At 32.1% G+C, this 15,475-nt stretch overlaps 1 protein-coding gene across 2 annotated transcripts in view; it reads left to right on the forward strand.

The window, feature by feature from the left end:
* The window catches only part of LOC146528762 (uncharacterized), a 46,556-nt gene extending 32,136 nt beyond the window's left edge, over positions 1-14,420 (forward strand). The window contains exons 3-7 of one of the 2 annotated variants that reach the window (XM_085203791.1): positions 2,911-3,046; positions 8,225-8,358; positions 8,928-9,107; positions 12,018-12,228; positions 13,121-14,420. In XM_085203791.1, the coding sequence (XP_085059917.1) occupies positions 2,911-3,046; positions 8,225-8,358; positions 8,928-9,107; positions 12,018-12,228; positions 13,121-13,260 (801 nt within the window). In that variant the 3' untranslated portion in view covers positions 13,261-14,420. The remainder of the gene's footprint in view (positions 1-2,910; positions 3,047-8,224; positions 8,359-8,927; positions 9,108-12,017; positions 12,229-13,120) is intronic. The other variant, XM_085203792.1, reaches the window with a different exon arrangement.
* Positions 14,421-15,475: the final 1,055 nt, after the last annotated feature.

Below are 15,475 nucleotides of genomic sequence, written 5' to 3' on the forward strand. Positions count from 1 at the left end.
CCGTAGGATTTTCCATAATAAGTTTGTTGCCGTTACAACTGAACTACGACAGAATTAGTTATATTACTTGTGAAAAAACTATGCAACTCTTATATGTTTTGCAACAGGCCTGCTTTATAAATAATAATATAATTATCTTGCTCCATAATAAAAAAAAAACATTTCGCCCAACCCTAACGATGTCATTACGCGAGCATCAGCCATAAACAAGGAGCCCAAATGAAGAAGCTGTCACACTTCTCATGTTCTACCATCCATAAACAAAGTTATATTTGATATCAACCTCATATAGTTATTTTATTATTACTTAAACGAATAGATATTTCATATCTATAGAATAATATAAGTGACATATATTACAAAATGAATATTCCAAATGAATATGTAAATTTTAAATGACTTCATTCTACACAAATTGAAAGTGCAGTGAATATTGAATATGGTGACGGTTATATTTTTTGGTCCTGTCACAAATTTTCAGCTTTTTAACAACATTCGTTTATAACATTTAATCAAAATACATTATTTATTGGGGCAAAGTGGTAGGCACAAAGTGTGATGGTAAACGCGACAGAAAGAAGTTTCAAGAAAATGTTTAATAAATATTTAATATTTTAATTTCTTCGCTCAGGTGTTAAGGCAAAGTGCGGCGTTGAGTTCTGCCACTCAACACGAAATGCTTTCAAAATTCGACAGAAAATACCTACCTTTCAATGAAAAAAAGGAATATTTATGTAATACAAAACATTTTATACAAATCGTAAATTAGCTTTCAGTTTGAAATACAGTCCGCTACTACTAAAGTAAAATATGAGGACATAAAAAAACAAAACGGAGTAACTCAATAACTAAAATTAATCAATCTAAAAGTTAAATAGACAAAATAATCATTTTTCTCTGTAAATTCGTTTTCAGTAAAGCTAGACAAGTAAAGCTCATTATTAATTTGACAACAAGTTTGCATTCTAACGCAAACTACACTAACTATTTAATGTCGATGACATTTTAAATAATAAGATCTCATTATCATTTGAGGCCAGTCGTTTCGAGGAAGGAGGCCTTTCGAGGAAATGAAATGTTTCATATTTTCATTTCTTCGTTCTGGTGTCGAGGCAAAGCGCTTGAGTCCCGCTACTCAACACGCAATGCCTCCCGAATTCGGTGGAAAATGGGGAAAGGAATGTCTGGAAACTAGGTTCCCTCTGCTTACGCTGCTGTATTCGAGATACAACGTGAAGCTGATTTATTTATTTATTTTTATCAATATGTTAATAAGTGTTCACTTTAATTTGTTTGTTGGAAATTTATTACGATCAAAAGAAATATCTCACCCGTTTAAATATATTTTTTTTATATTCTTAAGATGTCTGTAAATTATAAAGAAAGGTTATTTACTATCATGTATATTGTGGCCAATGTACCTATCTTATATTTTAAGTGATTTTAACGGATTTAGGTAAATTAATGTTATTATCTGTGTAGGTAATTGACAAAAACACACTTGCACTTTTAGTGATATTTTTCAGAGGCTAACTAGCGCCGTTGCAAATTTAATTTTATAAGATTAGCTGACTTTTTAAAATTTTAAAAGAAAATTAATTAACTTTAAAAGAAAATTGGCATCTCGTCAGATTACAAAATAAAAAAAGAAATATTAAGTTTTACTGCTTTATTATATTTTAAATATCATATTATATTAAATAGTGTTAAGTTACTCCATTCACTATTTTACGCCGAATCCTGTACGTATTGCGTGTCTAGTGGCGGAACTCAACGCCGCGGTTTGCCTCGACACCAAAACAGAAACATGAAAATATTTAATATATCATTTCCTTGAGTGGGATCGAACCCACAACCTATCGCGTTTACAGTCACACCTTAGTGCCCCTACGCCACGACTGGCCTCAATTATCATCGACTATACTGTATCAACTGTAACTAATTTTACTAACAACTTTATTTATATTAACTATATTTATGTATTATATTATTTATTATTACAATCTCGCTTAAAAATAATCTGTGTTTATTACTTCTATAAGCCTGGTTGTTCAAAAACAAGATAACCGATTTACAAAGTGTTCAACAAATAATATTAAACGGTAACACACGAGTGCACTTAATTTAACCCGGTATGCCTAGCATTCCGTTGCATGCACCCAACTCATTTAGTCCAGGGCAGAGAACGTCAACTAGCAAAACTCAGCTTATACAAATCCTGATACTAATTGGTAGGATTTATATAAACTTTTGTTATATGCATATTGAATATAACGAAAATAAATATTAATTTTTACAGTGTATCCCGCATATAGCAGTGTATGCAGAGGCAACCCTGAACCTAAACTCTCCGTTCCATATTTTCCGCCGAAAAACCCGTTTCTCCAGCCATTGCGTGTTGTGTGGGGGAACTCAACACCGTGCTTTGCCTTGTTACCAGAGTGAGGAAATGAAAATATTAAATAGTTTCTTTCTTGAATTTTTTCTTTCTCGAATTCTTTCTGGCAATCGAACCCACAACCGTCATGCACTTATGCCAGTGCCACGACGGCCCTAATATATTAAGTATAAGCAAAAGAAACGTTTCCGCAAATAAAATGTCAATTTAGCATACATATACCACATACGGTACCTTTTAACAAAAAAAAATATCGCTAACATTTTACTGTTTACATTATGGAGAAATATTTTCTTTTAATTAAGGAAGTTTAACACTTCCATATGGTTTTATTAAGCATGGTAATTCTTGGGTTATTTCTACAAATGTCTAATTGCCTTTATTTACAAAATAGACTTCTAGAGAAGTGTATTAAATTAAAAGTTAAATTAAATATGAAAATAAAATATAATAAATATAATTATTTTCGTTGCCAAGTACAAAAAACAAACTAATGACAATTATATTTTCAGATTGCACTGGCAACAGAGAACTCCATAATCCTTCAAAACTTGGACTTTGCAGCCAGCGGGAGCTACTCGTGCGAAGTATCGCTTGACACACCAATCTACACAAAGGCTTCGGGCGAGAAGCAACTCACTGTTTTTCGTAAGTGTGAATAGGTTTATAATTCAAGAAGAGTAAATATTAATGTAAGTTATATGTATGAATTAATGTAATATATGGTGGACAGAGGTGCCTAGTGTTCCGACATTCTGTTTCCCAGCTTATGAAACACTGCATTTTTACGATATTTTTTGCTAGCAAAATCAAATAAAAGCCGAAAAAAAATAAATTACGATTTATTATATACATACTAAAGTAATTAATACGTCTGTCTTAAATACACTGAAAAAAATTGTATAATTCGCTCACTAGTTATACAAAAAAGTATACTTTTAAAACTTGATTTGGTTGATATGAAATTCATTTACTAACTAATATACGTATAGAAACGAGTATAGCGAACAGTTCCAGTCGTTAGTTCTTCGTCAATATTACTAAAAACAAACATACAGTCGTACGTAACCCTATTGCTTGGTAATAAATTGAAAGCGCATTATCGGAGTCGAACGGAACTATTTTAAATTAGAAATATGTTCTACTTTTACAATTTACAATTTTCCGATATATATACAAAATTTTCTTAGTTTGCAATGCTTTTAACAAAATGGAGTAGTTGTTTATTGGAAATAGTTAAATATATTGAGTAGAGATACCGAAACTTTGTACAATTGCAATTAGATTAAAAATTAATAATTAAATATCTTGTAAAATATTAACTGAAGAAAGCTAGTCCAAGAGGTAAAGCTAATCCAGGGCAGACAAATGGAACCTAGTTTTAACTGTGCATGGAATAATAGAACATTTTGCATGGAATTTTCGAGGAATTGCGTGTTGAGTGGCGGAACAACGCCGCGTATTGTAACAGTATTAATAAATAATAATTCACTCCCCCGACTGGGAATCGTACCGACAACCGTCGCGTTTAGAGTCACAAGTCTAATACACGTAAATATCTGTATATTAATATTGCAATTTAATAAGTTACTTGTAGTCATTATTTAAAGAAGTGTAAAATTATATATAATTCTGTTTTAAAGCGACATGAGGTAAATGATAAATCATATAATTTGAGTAACCCAGTTGCCAATATCAGTTGATATTTAGAAAACCATTTGTTATTCACAATGTTGGTTTACGCAAACCTAATGAGTCGCGGTGCAGCGACCATCGCTAGAAGTTAAGCCTTTAACTACTTTATCGTTGGAATAACAACTAAATTCTGAAATAATCTAAAAATCTCAAATTTTATTATAAATAAATATCTTATATATTCGTTAAAAATATTACAAAGCATTATAGACATTCTACGTTTTTATATAAAAAAGATAAGAGGGAGGGAATACATTATATTCACTCCCCGCACTGAAGAAAAACGCGGCGTTAAGTTCCGCTTATCCATACGCAATATCTCGAATAAAGGCAGAGTGTAGAAAATAAAATGTCTTGACGTTAGTTTTACTTTCTTCCCTGGTATATTTAGGATACAGCACAAAGCTAAAAAAAATCTAATTTATTTTTGTTGTATAAGAATTTGAGTAGTGGAAATGGATAGGTACTTTTAAAGTGTTTCAAGATTGCTTTGGAGTTATTTGTCTTAAGAGAAAAAGGCTGCGATTGTTTATTTCTTCTGACTCATTTTTCAAGTTTGGGTCTAACAACAAATATTACGAATCCTTTCAAAGCCTTTATATCCCCTCATTTTTTATTGAAACCTTACAGATTCTTACAAGGTTGATGACTCTACAAAATATTTTTAAATTTCAACACGTAATCTATTTGATTTATTTTCAAAAAAGGAATCTAAATTGTAATATTTTATGTTTTATAAAAATAACAGTAAAACTGAGACATAACTAATATAAGTACATATTAGATACTTTTTAAACACATTTTTTAATATATTAAAAAATACAATTTAGACAATAATAATTAGTAATACTTGCCTTTTATCGATTCTCTTTTAATCAAATAATTAATAGAGGGTATGATACTGCTCATCTCTTGAGCAAGTTCGAAGAAGACCTTAAGTTAGTGTTCGTGAAGAAAATTTTAAAAGACAAATATCCGGTCCTCCAAAACCATTAGAGGTGAAGAATAGAAAGCTTAGGAAAACAAGCACTTAAATTCGCTCGTAACGCTGGCTGGCTGGTTATCAAGGAAACGTATATTTTCATCTCATTTAAATATTTATTTAAAGATGTTTTCTCTTATTTGGTGTAGATAAAATTACTCGCTTTCATGTTGATAGTCCATCATGTAAATGAATGATCTGACGATATAAACTCACCTATTGGATGAGCGATTTTCGATATGAGATTGCACACATTGGTATTAAAATAATTTTTTTGTTAGTAATAATTTTTCCATTCATGAAGTTAAAGCTGGTAACCCTGGATTGGCTGGATTTGTTGAATTATAACGGCTAAAAGTGCTTTAATTGTTTTTTGCTGACGGTTTATCCCGCACGTAACAGAGTAGGCAGAGAGAACCTGGGAACGGAGTAATACTAGTTAAAATACTCATTAAGAAACTTCCGTTCTCCAAATTCCACTGAATTCTGAAAGCATTGCGTGTTGTGTGGCGAAACTCAACGCCGCGCTTTGCCTCGTCACCAGAGCGAAGAAAAGAAAATATTAAAGCCCCATGACAGGCCTGAATTTCATTTACGTACATATTATTTGTATATTTAAGTAACGCAGAGGTACAGAGCTAGTTCAAAATTTAATTTGAGATCCTCTTAAAATGGGTATCCTAATTTTAATCAACCCCGTTAACTCTTCATGTTCAGTACAAAAACAACCAAATTTAATAATAATATAATTAGTTAGCGAATGACAAAGGGAAGTTATTTTAACAAAATTTAACACCTTTTACTGTTTATTAATGACAAAATTTTGCATTAAATTTTAAATTAATTAAAACATCGCTATTTACAGCTAAAAGTTAAAGAATAGAAAAAAATTTTGGTTTAATTTTTTATAACTTAAAACTACAATAGTATTTTCTGGTGTTGATATTTATTACATATATTTTTTATTTATTATTATTTTCATACGAGAACTTCACACATCATTATATATAGACAATATATACAAACGAATGAGTTGAAGACGTCGAGAAACTATGCTACAGCGTGTGTGTGTGAACTGTATGGGTTCGATCCTCGGAGTGATTATTTTCTTTTCTCCGGTTTGGTAACACTCATCGCTTTGAAGAAGAAGTGAAGCTGCTATAAAAGTAAATTAATTGAAAAAATAAATCAATAAATAAATAAGTTTTTAAGGAAGAAAGCGCTATCTATTGTGAACAGATATTAAATCTAGATATTATTAGTAAGTTGATAGGCACATATTCAATTGTGTTACAGTATTTTATCTCGTCTACCCAGGCGTAGGCTGTGATATTTACTAAGTTTTGTCCTCATCCTTTCTGACCACGTACAGAAGTTCGTTACTATTCCTAAGGGGGCAAAAATGTAAGTGCATAGATATGACTTGTGAAGTTATGTTCACTTGTATAGTTATACTAATACAATCATAAAAATGTACTATAGTTTGAATATAACGAAATATAAAAATAACGACTCATTTCTTCCGTACGTACAGAGGTACTTTGTTGTTAATATTTTCATGTTGTCCACATGGCTATGATGCCATATTTGCCCTAATGCCATATTTTTCTTAATAAAACGTCAACGTTTACGGGTTGTCACAAATCAAAATGACGATATAGTGAGCATTACGTAGGAATTACTGTATTGTATTATGTAGGAGGTACTGAATCATGGAAAGTTACGACTATTTTCGCAGAATATTCTGCCAATATTTTCGAGAGAAATGTTTCAAGAAACCACGTAGTGTTCGCATATTCTGAGGAACAGAGTGCCCTCCGCCCTCCGCACCTGATGTCGTTGTATAAAAGTAGGTAAATCAAAGACCAGTCGTGCTCGTGGAGCAGGGGGCACAAAGTGTGACTGAAAACGCGACAAGTTGTGGCTTCGATTCCCACTCGAGGAAATTAAATATTTAATATTTTCATTTCTTCGCTCCGGAGTCGAGCCAAAGCGCGGCGTTGAGTTCCGCCATTCAACCGTTAATGCCTCTAGAATTCGGCGAAAAATGGGGAACGGCGTATCTTAACACTAAGTTCCTCTTCCTCCGCTGTGTGCAGGATACAGCGTGAAGCTGTATATATTAAGAAAATTAACATTAATATTTACAGCTTTTTATTCGACTTATATAATAAAAGCTAAATTTCCGCTAGTTAAGCCAAATGCGCGTCGCGTCACCACAGAAAATATTGCAAAATTATAGCTGAACGCTTCGTAATTGGGGCATTGCAATAGAGGGGGAAAGGAAATTATCTAATGGAAGAGAAAACTGTCTTAGCGATTGATGGCTTTTAATGAAATTTTAGTGTGACATGACCTCACGTTGTTTATGTTGGTAATGTGGACAAAACTGTAATTATAATATTGAATTTAAGTTAATTACAAAGTGTTAATAATGTTACTCAATTATATATAGTAGAGACTTTACAAATATATATGTAACATCTACAACAATGATTAATTAGTTACAGCTTGAACATTTCATTTGCTCTAAGTAAATACTAAAAGTACTGATCTACGAAGTTTCCGGATTTCTTAACAAGTCGTAACAAGATTTACTGCTAGATCTCAGTAAAGCTTAGGTATATTGGTACTAACTTAAAGGGAAAAGTAATTCGTTTGAACCCTTTTTTTATTTACCTGCTCTAAACGTGGTAAGTTATTTAAGGTGATCAAGAGAACAGTCACATATCTACTCGTATATATCTTTATAGTTTATTTTTTAGGGTTGAATATTATAATCTTTATGAAAAGAAGCATTGTATATAATTTTTAATGAAATAAACTTTAAAAAATTAAGACCTACGTCATTTTGTCATAGCTAATATTCTCGGAACTGGACCAAATGGCTTTCAAATTAAAAAATATCAAAATTGCTTCACCCAGTTCACAGTGCTGAGGTAACAAACATTAAAAAATACAGTCGAATTGATAACCTCCTCCTTTTACAGAAGTCGAAGTCTAGATTTCTTATGTGTTATATATATGCTATATATTTATGTGTTAAACACACATTAATATCAAGTTATCAACGACAATTATAAGTCTTTTCTAAGCTAACTAACTAAATATCTACTAATTTATATTATTTAACATGAAAATTGTTATAGATCCCCAGAAGCATCATCCCCGTATCGACTTCCCAACACGCTACCTAAGCTTTGGAGAGACGCTGAAAGCTAACTGCACGACCGCGCCTGCGCTGCCGGCCCCGCACATCACATGGTTTATTAATGGGGAAAAGGTAATCTCGTACCCTTTTTCAATATTACTCTGTTACTCTTCGCATGTCACGGATTAACATTGTAACTGTTCATTAAGCGGCCTGTGAAACCCTGAAGCCAGTTTTACAATTTCAACACGCGATGACGTAGCAGTATTTTAAATTGTTTTTATGTAAATTGTAAATTATGTAAATTTAATTATTTGTTTAATTTGTTAAGATTGTTAATTTTAAATTAATATATTATACATATTCTATTTAAAAAGCCAGTCGCGGCGTAGTAGCTCAAAGGCGCAACTGCAAACGCGAAAGTTTATGAGGAAATGAAATATTTAATATTTTCATTTCGTCGCTATGGTTACGAGGCACAGCTTGACGTTGAGTTCCACCACTCGAAAATGCCTCCACAATTTGGCGGAAAGTTTGGAACAGACGTGTCTTAATGGGTGCGGAGTGTTTTAACACTAGATTTTCAGGTTGCCTTTGTCTATTCTGCTATGCGCGGGCTACCGTCAAAAGCTAAAACAAATATATAAAAAAATCTGACTGACTACATTTGCATTGTATCATAATTGTTTTGTAAATTACAGATGGATAAAGTGGCACATTCACATAAAATTCGTGTACCCATGAATGAGCGTAACGGCAGACGAGGTTATCAAAGAGAAGAGGCTGACCTCAGTTCTCCAACTCCTATCCTTATGCTGACACATGTATCTCATATTGCAACAAGGCCTCCTGGTTGTCTTCACAAGGAACCAGATTATCAGGTATTTGAATTTTAATTCAGTCATTAACATTTTATTTTGAATAAAATTTCAATATTAATTATTATATCTTTATTAATTAGGTAATTGTAGTTATTATCTGTGGAATTATAAAACAACTTGTTAAGAAAACCAAAGAAAAGGTATAAAAATTTTAACGTAGCGGGATTTGAATCCGCGCCTCTTGGAAATTGTTCAAGAAGCGCAGATTTAAATCCATCTATAGTAATAAGTATTTTTCTTTCCTAAATGTGCAATACTACTTTAAAAATGTTAAAAATCTATAAACTTTAATTAAACAATTATAATATCTATATGAAAATAAGTATTATTAATATATACCTAACAAAAAAGGGGAAAGAGACATAAAAAATAGTTCTAAAACAAATCAAAAGTACATTACAAATAGTAGGGGCGGCGAAGAGGGGACTTTGTGGAGTCATTCGAGCGCATCAGATTAAGATACTGGGGATTCCTTGTACTCGGTTACGTACTTCCACCAAATATGAGCTTCCTATGTATAGCCGCGCGTCTAGGATAAAGGATCAGATTAGTAAAAAAAAATTGATCATCGGACATTCTCGAGCGCGTCAGATTAAGATAGGGTAAGTTAGTTACATGCTAAATCGTGTATATTCCACTAATCTGACAATTTGAGAGTGACGCAAAGGAGGGAGAGGGCTCCAAAGTTGTAAAAAAAAAACGTTATCTGGACATTCTCGAGCGCGGCTAATTTTTTTTTTATTTTGAAGGGAATCATTCAAGGATTACGAAAAACATATAATCTGACAAATTCCACAAACCGAAGTAATAGAAATTGATTGATAAAGTTTAATATACCTAAGAATTGCATATATTCCTCTCACCGTATTTCTATTCCTATCACACTCTTTTTTTATTTATTGGTCCCTAACTCATCAATGAAGATGATAAATTAAAAAAAATACTTGAAAAAAAAATTTTTTTTGTACTTTTTTTATAAATACAAGTATTCTATTTCAAACATACATTCTTTTAGTTACATTCTATTTCTTGAGCTTTTCTATTGATTGCGTTCAATGAATAAAAAAATTGAGGCCAGTCGTGGCGCAGTGGCACAAAGTGTGACAGTAAAACAGACTGGTTGTGGGTTCAATCTCCATTCCAGGAGATGAAATATTTATTGAAATTTATATTTCCATTTCTTCGCTCTGGTGTCGAGGCAAAACAGTGACGTTAAGTGCTGCTACTCAACACTCAATGCCTTCAAAATTTGGCAGAAAGTGGGGAACAGAGTGTCTTAACCTTAGGTTCCCTCTGCCTGCCCTGCTGTGTGCGGGATACAACGTAAAGCTGACTTGTTTCTTGTATTGGTTTAAAAAAATATTAATAATTGTCAGATTAAGCAAGTCCCTTTAGATAATCGTCTGATTTTGAGATATCACGTCTAGGGCATGAAGATGAACCATATATATCTTAATCTGACGCGCTCGAGTATTTCAAGATGACGATTTTTTTTTGCATTTTCAAACAACGATTACGAGCTTGTGTCACATCCAAATCGTCAGATTATTACATAAGAGCTTTTTTTTAGGTTCACTTAACACCCCCTTAGAAAATCTGACGCGCTCGATAATATTTTTTTTTTTGCCATTTTTAACTCTTACGTACGACCACCTCCACCACGGAAACTGTCAGATTAACATATTTTCATGCTTAAGAAGACGTAGGCAATTGATGATATCAATATCTGACGCGCTCGAGTATGTCCATGGAACAGTTTTTTTTTACATTTTTGAAAATCTATAACCCCTCAACCCACCGGTGAAACGAAATTTTTTATATGACATTTTTTTCTTCTTATCATCTAAGCTTCGCAACCCAATAGGTCTTCATGACGCTCGAGTGACTCCACAGTTTGCTGCTTCGCCTCCCTAACTAAAATGTGTATAGTTTGGTTGACTTCAAGGCTGTAGGAAATTACTTTTATGCAAATTACGCTACTTTCACGTTACCTTATGAGTTACATTTAAAATGCATGCAATTATTAACTGTTCTTTTTTTTAAGTTTAAAGTAAACTAATGGTTAAATACACTTATCGATTGCGTGGCCACTTTTTGTATAAAAATACATAATATAAACAACTAACTTTTCAAGTATTTTTTTTTTAGTATTTACCTACATATTTATAATTTAATTTAATTTATAATTGAAAGATATTTAAAGTCGGCTTATTAAGTGATAACGGCGATCCTTGTAGTCAATGCAAGATACATATTATCTCTATACAGTAATATATAAGTAATAAATTGTAATGTAAAATAAAACATTATATTATCTATATATATAAAAGGACTTGTCCTCGCTGACTGAGGTAAGACGCACGCACAACCGTAACCACTGATGGTAGAAACGTTAAATTTCGACAGATGTTTACTTTCTTAATCTGGACATCTACTAAGAAGGGATTTTGAAAAATTTTAACCCTAAAGAGGTGAAATAGGGATTGAAAGTTTGTATGGAAAAAAATTTAAATCGTCACCGATTCTTATAAAATTTGAAATTTAGATTTTCAAAAGTATTTAATTGAATACGTGTTTCATCGTTTTCTAGAATTCACCCCCTAAGGGTGCAAATAAGGGGTTGAAAGTTTGTATGGAAAAATCTTTAAATCGCCATCGATTTTTATAAAATTTTAAAGTTAGACTCTTAAAAATATTTCATTGAACACATGTTTTGTGGTTTATTAGAATTCACCCCTAATTACGCAAGCGAAGATGCGCGCGTCCGTTAGTAAAATATAAATAATTAATTAAATTTTATCAATTGTTATTTAAAATGAGCCACGCAAAGAGCGCAGAAAAAACCTTTACCGTCCATACCGTAACAAAAAATTATATTAATCTATTTTAATATATGAAATATAATTTTAGACAGATTCAGGCCAAGAGGAAGGAAACATGATTCAAGGGTTGAACCGGCACAGAGGTAGAAGACCAAGCCGCGGGAAAGATCTCTACATTACGATGTCTGAATTAGAGTTGATTGCGACTGGGAGACTAGAAGTAACCTGCGTCAGTACTATACCTGAATTCAGAAACATTGAGGATAAGTTTGCAGATCTTAGAAATGACACTGTAATAGGTAAAATATATAATTTTTGCCTGATAGTGCTACCTCTGTATTTTATGATGTTCATAATTTTAAAAGTGTATGAAACTGAAAAGAAAGGGAGGCCAGTAGCGGGCAAAAGTGTGAGACGGTTAACACAACTAGTTGTGGGTTCAATTCCCAGAGCCGCCACTCAACATGCTTCCAGAAATCGGCGGAAAGTGAGAAACGGAAGTGTTTTAATAGGAAAAGAGCGTCTTAACACTATGTTCCCAAGTTCCCTCTGCTAACCTTGCTGGATACAGCGAGAAGCTAAAAAAACATGAAACTAAAAGGATTCTGGTTTCATGAGAATACTAGGCTATTTCGAGTAATAAATATTTAGCTTGGGCCCTCTACGTAGGTTTATTTGGCATCATATTATGCAGTAGACAAAGAAAATCTATTTTATACATCATTCTCTAACGTATTCTCCGCCCATTTTAAGGATTATGCATAATATATGGCGGATCCCAAGGCCCAACTTTGTCTAACCAGACCCTAGATAAATATTTTAAATATAAACTTTCTTCTGAAAAAGTATTATACACTATTCACACCATCGCGCAGCCTTGAAAAGAGCACCAAAGTAATATATCCCACATATAGCAGAGTAGGCAGAGAGTTAAGACACTCCGTTCTCTATGCACCACTTTTATCTTATAAATTTAAATTCAATTTGGTTAGACTTAACGTTGTAAAATTTTAACCCGTATTTCTTGGAAACGTAACTTGAAGGATCAAATTAATAAAGCTAATTAACGATACGTTCTTATAATAGTCGTCACAAATATAGCTTTTATAAAGCTTCTTTCTACGAAAAATAACAATTAAATATATTTAGATTTTAAGTATGTATGTTTATTCTATGCGTTTTCTTTTCCAGTGGATGTGATAAAGCCCTCTACGTACATCCAGCCGTCGATAAACGAAACCGTCACGAGCCCCAGCATTGCGGACAGCAGTATAGCAACACCATCACTGACACTAATATTATTCGTCTCTTACTTAAATACAGTTTGTTAGCAAAATGTGTATTTTTAAAATGAACGGGGCTGTGATATAAAATGTTTACACAAACTTTTAATTACAAGTGTACCTAAATTGTTAACAAACTGCTGTCATTTGATATGAAACGAACGACCAACTATAAATAGCATATAATATCGAGAATGCGATACGTTGATGAGTATGTATGATTGTACGAATATATTCCTTTTATAGTAATAAGTTATCCATTTACCTAACTTTAGTATAAGATGCTAATTGTTTTTAATTTCACTTTCATTATTTGTTATTTCATTACAAGGCTAGTTACTGAAATTAATATGTAGGGTAAATTAATTTTGTATTATGCTGAAATATTTATTTGAAATAGATATTAATTAATTGCTTTTAATATAATTACCATTATCGTGCCTAGATTTTATTGAAATCGCCAAAGTAAAAATACATATCATTCTCCTTAGGAGGCTAGAACATAAGATTACTCATTTATAAAATCAAATATTTATTGTATATAAAGCTAACTACTATGAGGTAATTAAAAAACTGATCGATAATGTTAACTTAGGTAATATAATAAACTTCTTTTACATATCAATGTCAATTCTAAATTATATTATCCGTTAAGCTTGTAAAAAAAATCAACATTTGTTTCAAACATTCGTATATAAATTGTGTAAGAGTACCTAACTAGTAATTGAAATTATTATCGATTAAAAAAAAGATTTAAGAACGTAAATACTCCTCAATATTTTTGAAATTAATTAGTCAATAATGTAAATTTATTAGATAATTTGTTGAACTAAGGCTTAAATAATTTAAAAAAATATTGAAAATAGCTGGTTAAGAATTCAGAACTTCCAGATGTAATGTTACCTACAAACGTAACATACTTTTTGTTACATTATTATTTTTCAGAGAAAAAATACTTAGCTAGCATAACCTCATCACGTTGCAAGAAGAGGAGCACCTGAGATTTACGAATACAAGAATAAGGCGGTTTAAGGAGCCCCTTTGGGGGAGGCCTATGTCCAGCAGTGGACCTTAAAAGGCTGATGGATGGAAGGAGCCCCTTTAAAATGTGCTTAACGATCCCCTCCACTGTCCAAACTCCTCTCTGTACCTAAATATCTATGCAATAATGTGTTCAAATATTTTATAATATACTAATACTGACTATTTATATTTATTTCATTTATTAGTTAATAAGTAAGCTAATTAATTATTAACAACATTTCAAATAAAAAACATTCTTTATTCAAATAGACTATTATAAGCACTTCTGAATCGTCAAGTAAACATATAAAAAAGCTACCACAATTATTTGCATTACATTAAAAAATATAATAATTTACAATTTGCCTCAGGTAACCAATCTTTAGGGCTTAACTCATAGATTACGCTAACAGCTCGGTTCTGCAAGAAATGGATTAAGAGTTTAATAGCGGCTGCATTACCCCAAAGCAAAATACCAGTTTCTTTTTTTTCATCTTCACGCTGTATCCCGCATACAGCAGGGAAGACAGAGGAAACTTAGTATTAAGTGTTCCCCACTTTCTTTTGCGTGTTGAATGGCGAATCGAATATATAATAAATCTCTTCGCTAGTGCTTTCGTTCGTTTCGTTTAGTTCACTGCGCTTAATGTATTAAATTCTTATTTAATTTTTAATCAATCTTTAATAGTGTATTTTCAGGCACGCCATTAAATTGTGAATACATGAATACGTTTCTATCTTTCTTGGTAATAACTTTTTAATTACAATGATAATTTCATAATAATACACACAAAAAATGTCTTAAATTCAAATTCAAATTCAAAATATTCTTTATTCAAATAAACTATAAAAGCACTTTTGAATCGTCGAATGTACATGTCAACAAAAAGCTACCACCGGTTCGGAAGGCAGTTCTGCTGAGAAGAGCCGGCAAGAAACTCAACAGTTGCTCTTTTCAAAGTCAATGGTATATTTTACTATTACATTAGCTGGCAGCTGTCCTGCCTGACATTCAATAGACATTAATTCCATACATGTTTATCCTCTAAATATTCTTGAACAGTGTAATACGCTTTACTTGTTAGAATTTTTTTGACAGATATTTTAAATTTCAGTAGTGGCAAACTGAGAATACACTGCGGAATTTTATTATATACACGTATACTCAGCCCCATAAAAGATCTATTAACTTTTTGGAGGCGAAAACTTGGTGTAACAATCTTATCTTTATTTCTCGTTC

This window comes from Heliconius melpomene, chromosome 19, assembly GCF_056956725.1.
Source record: "Heliconius melpomene rosina isolate 202511_hmr_F chromosome 19, ASM5695672v1, whole genome shotgun sequence".
Taxonomy (NCBI): Eukaryota; Metazoa; Arthropoda; class Insecta; order Lepidoptera; family Nymphalidae; genus Heliconius; species Heliconius melpomene.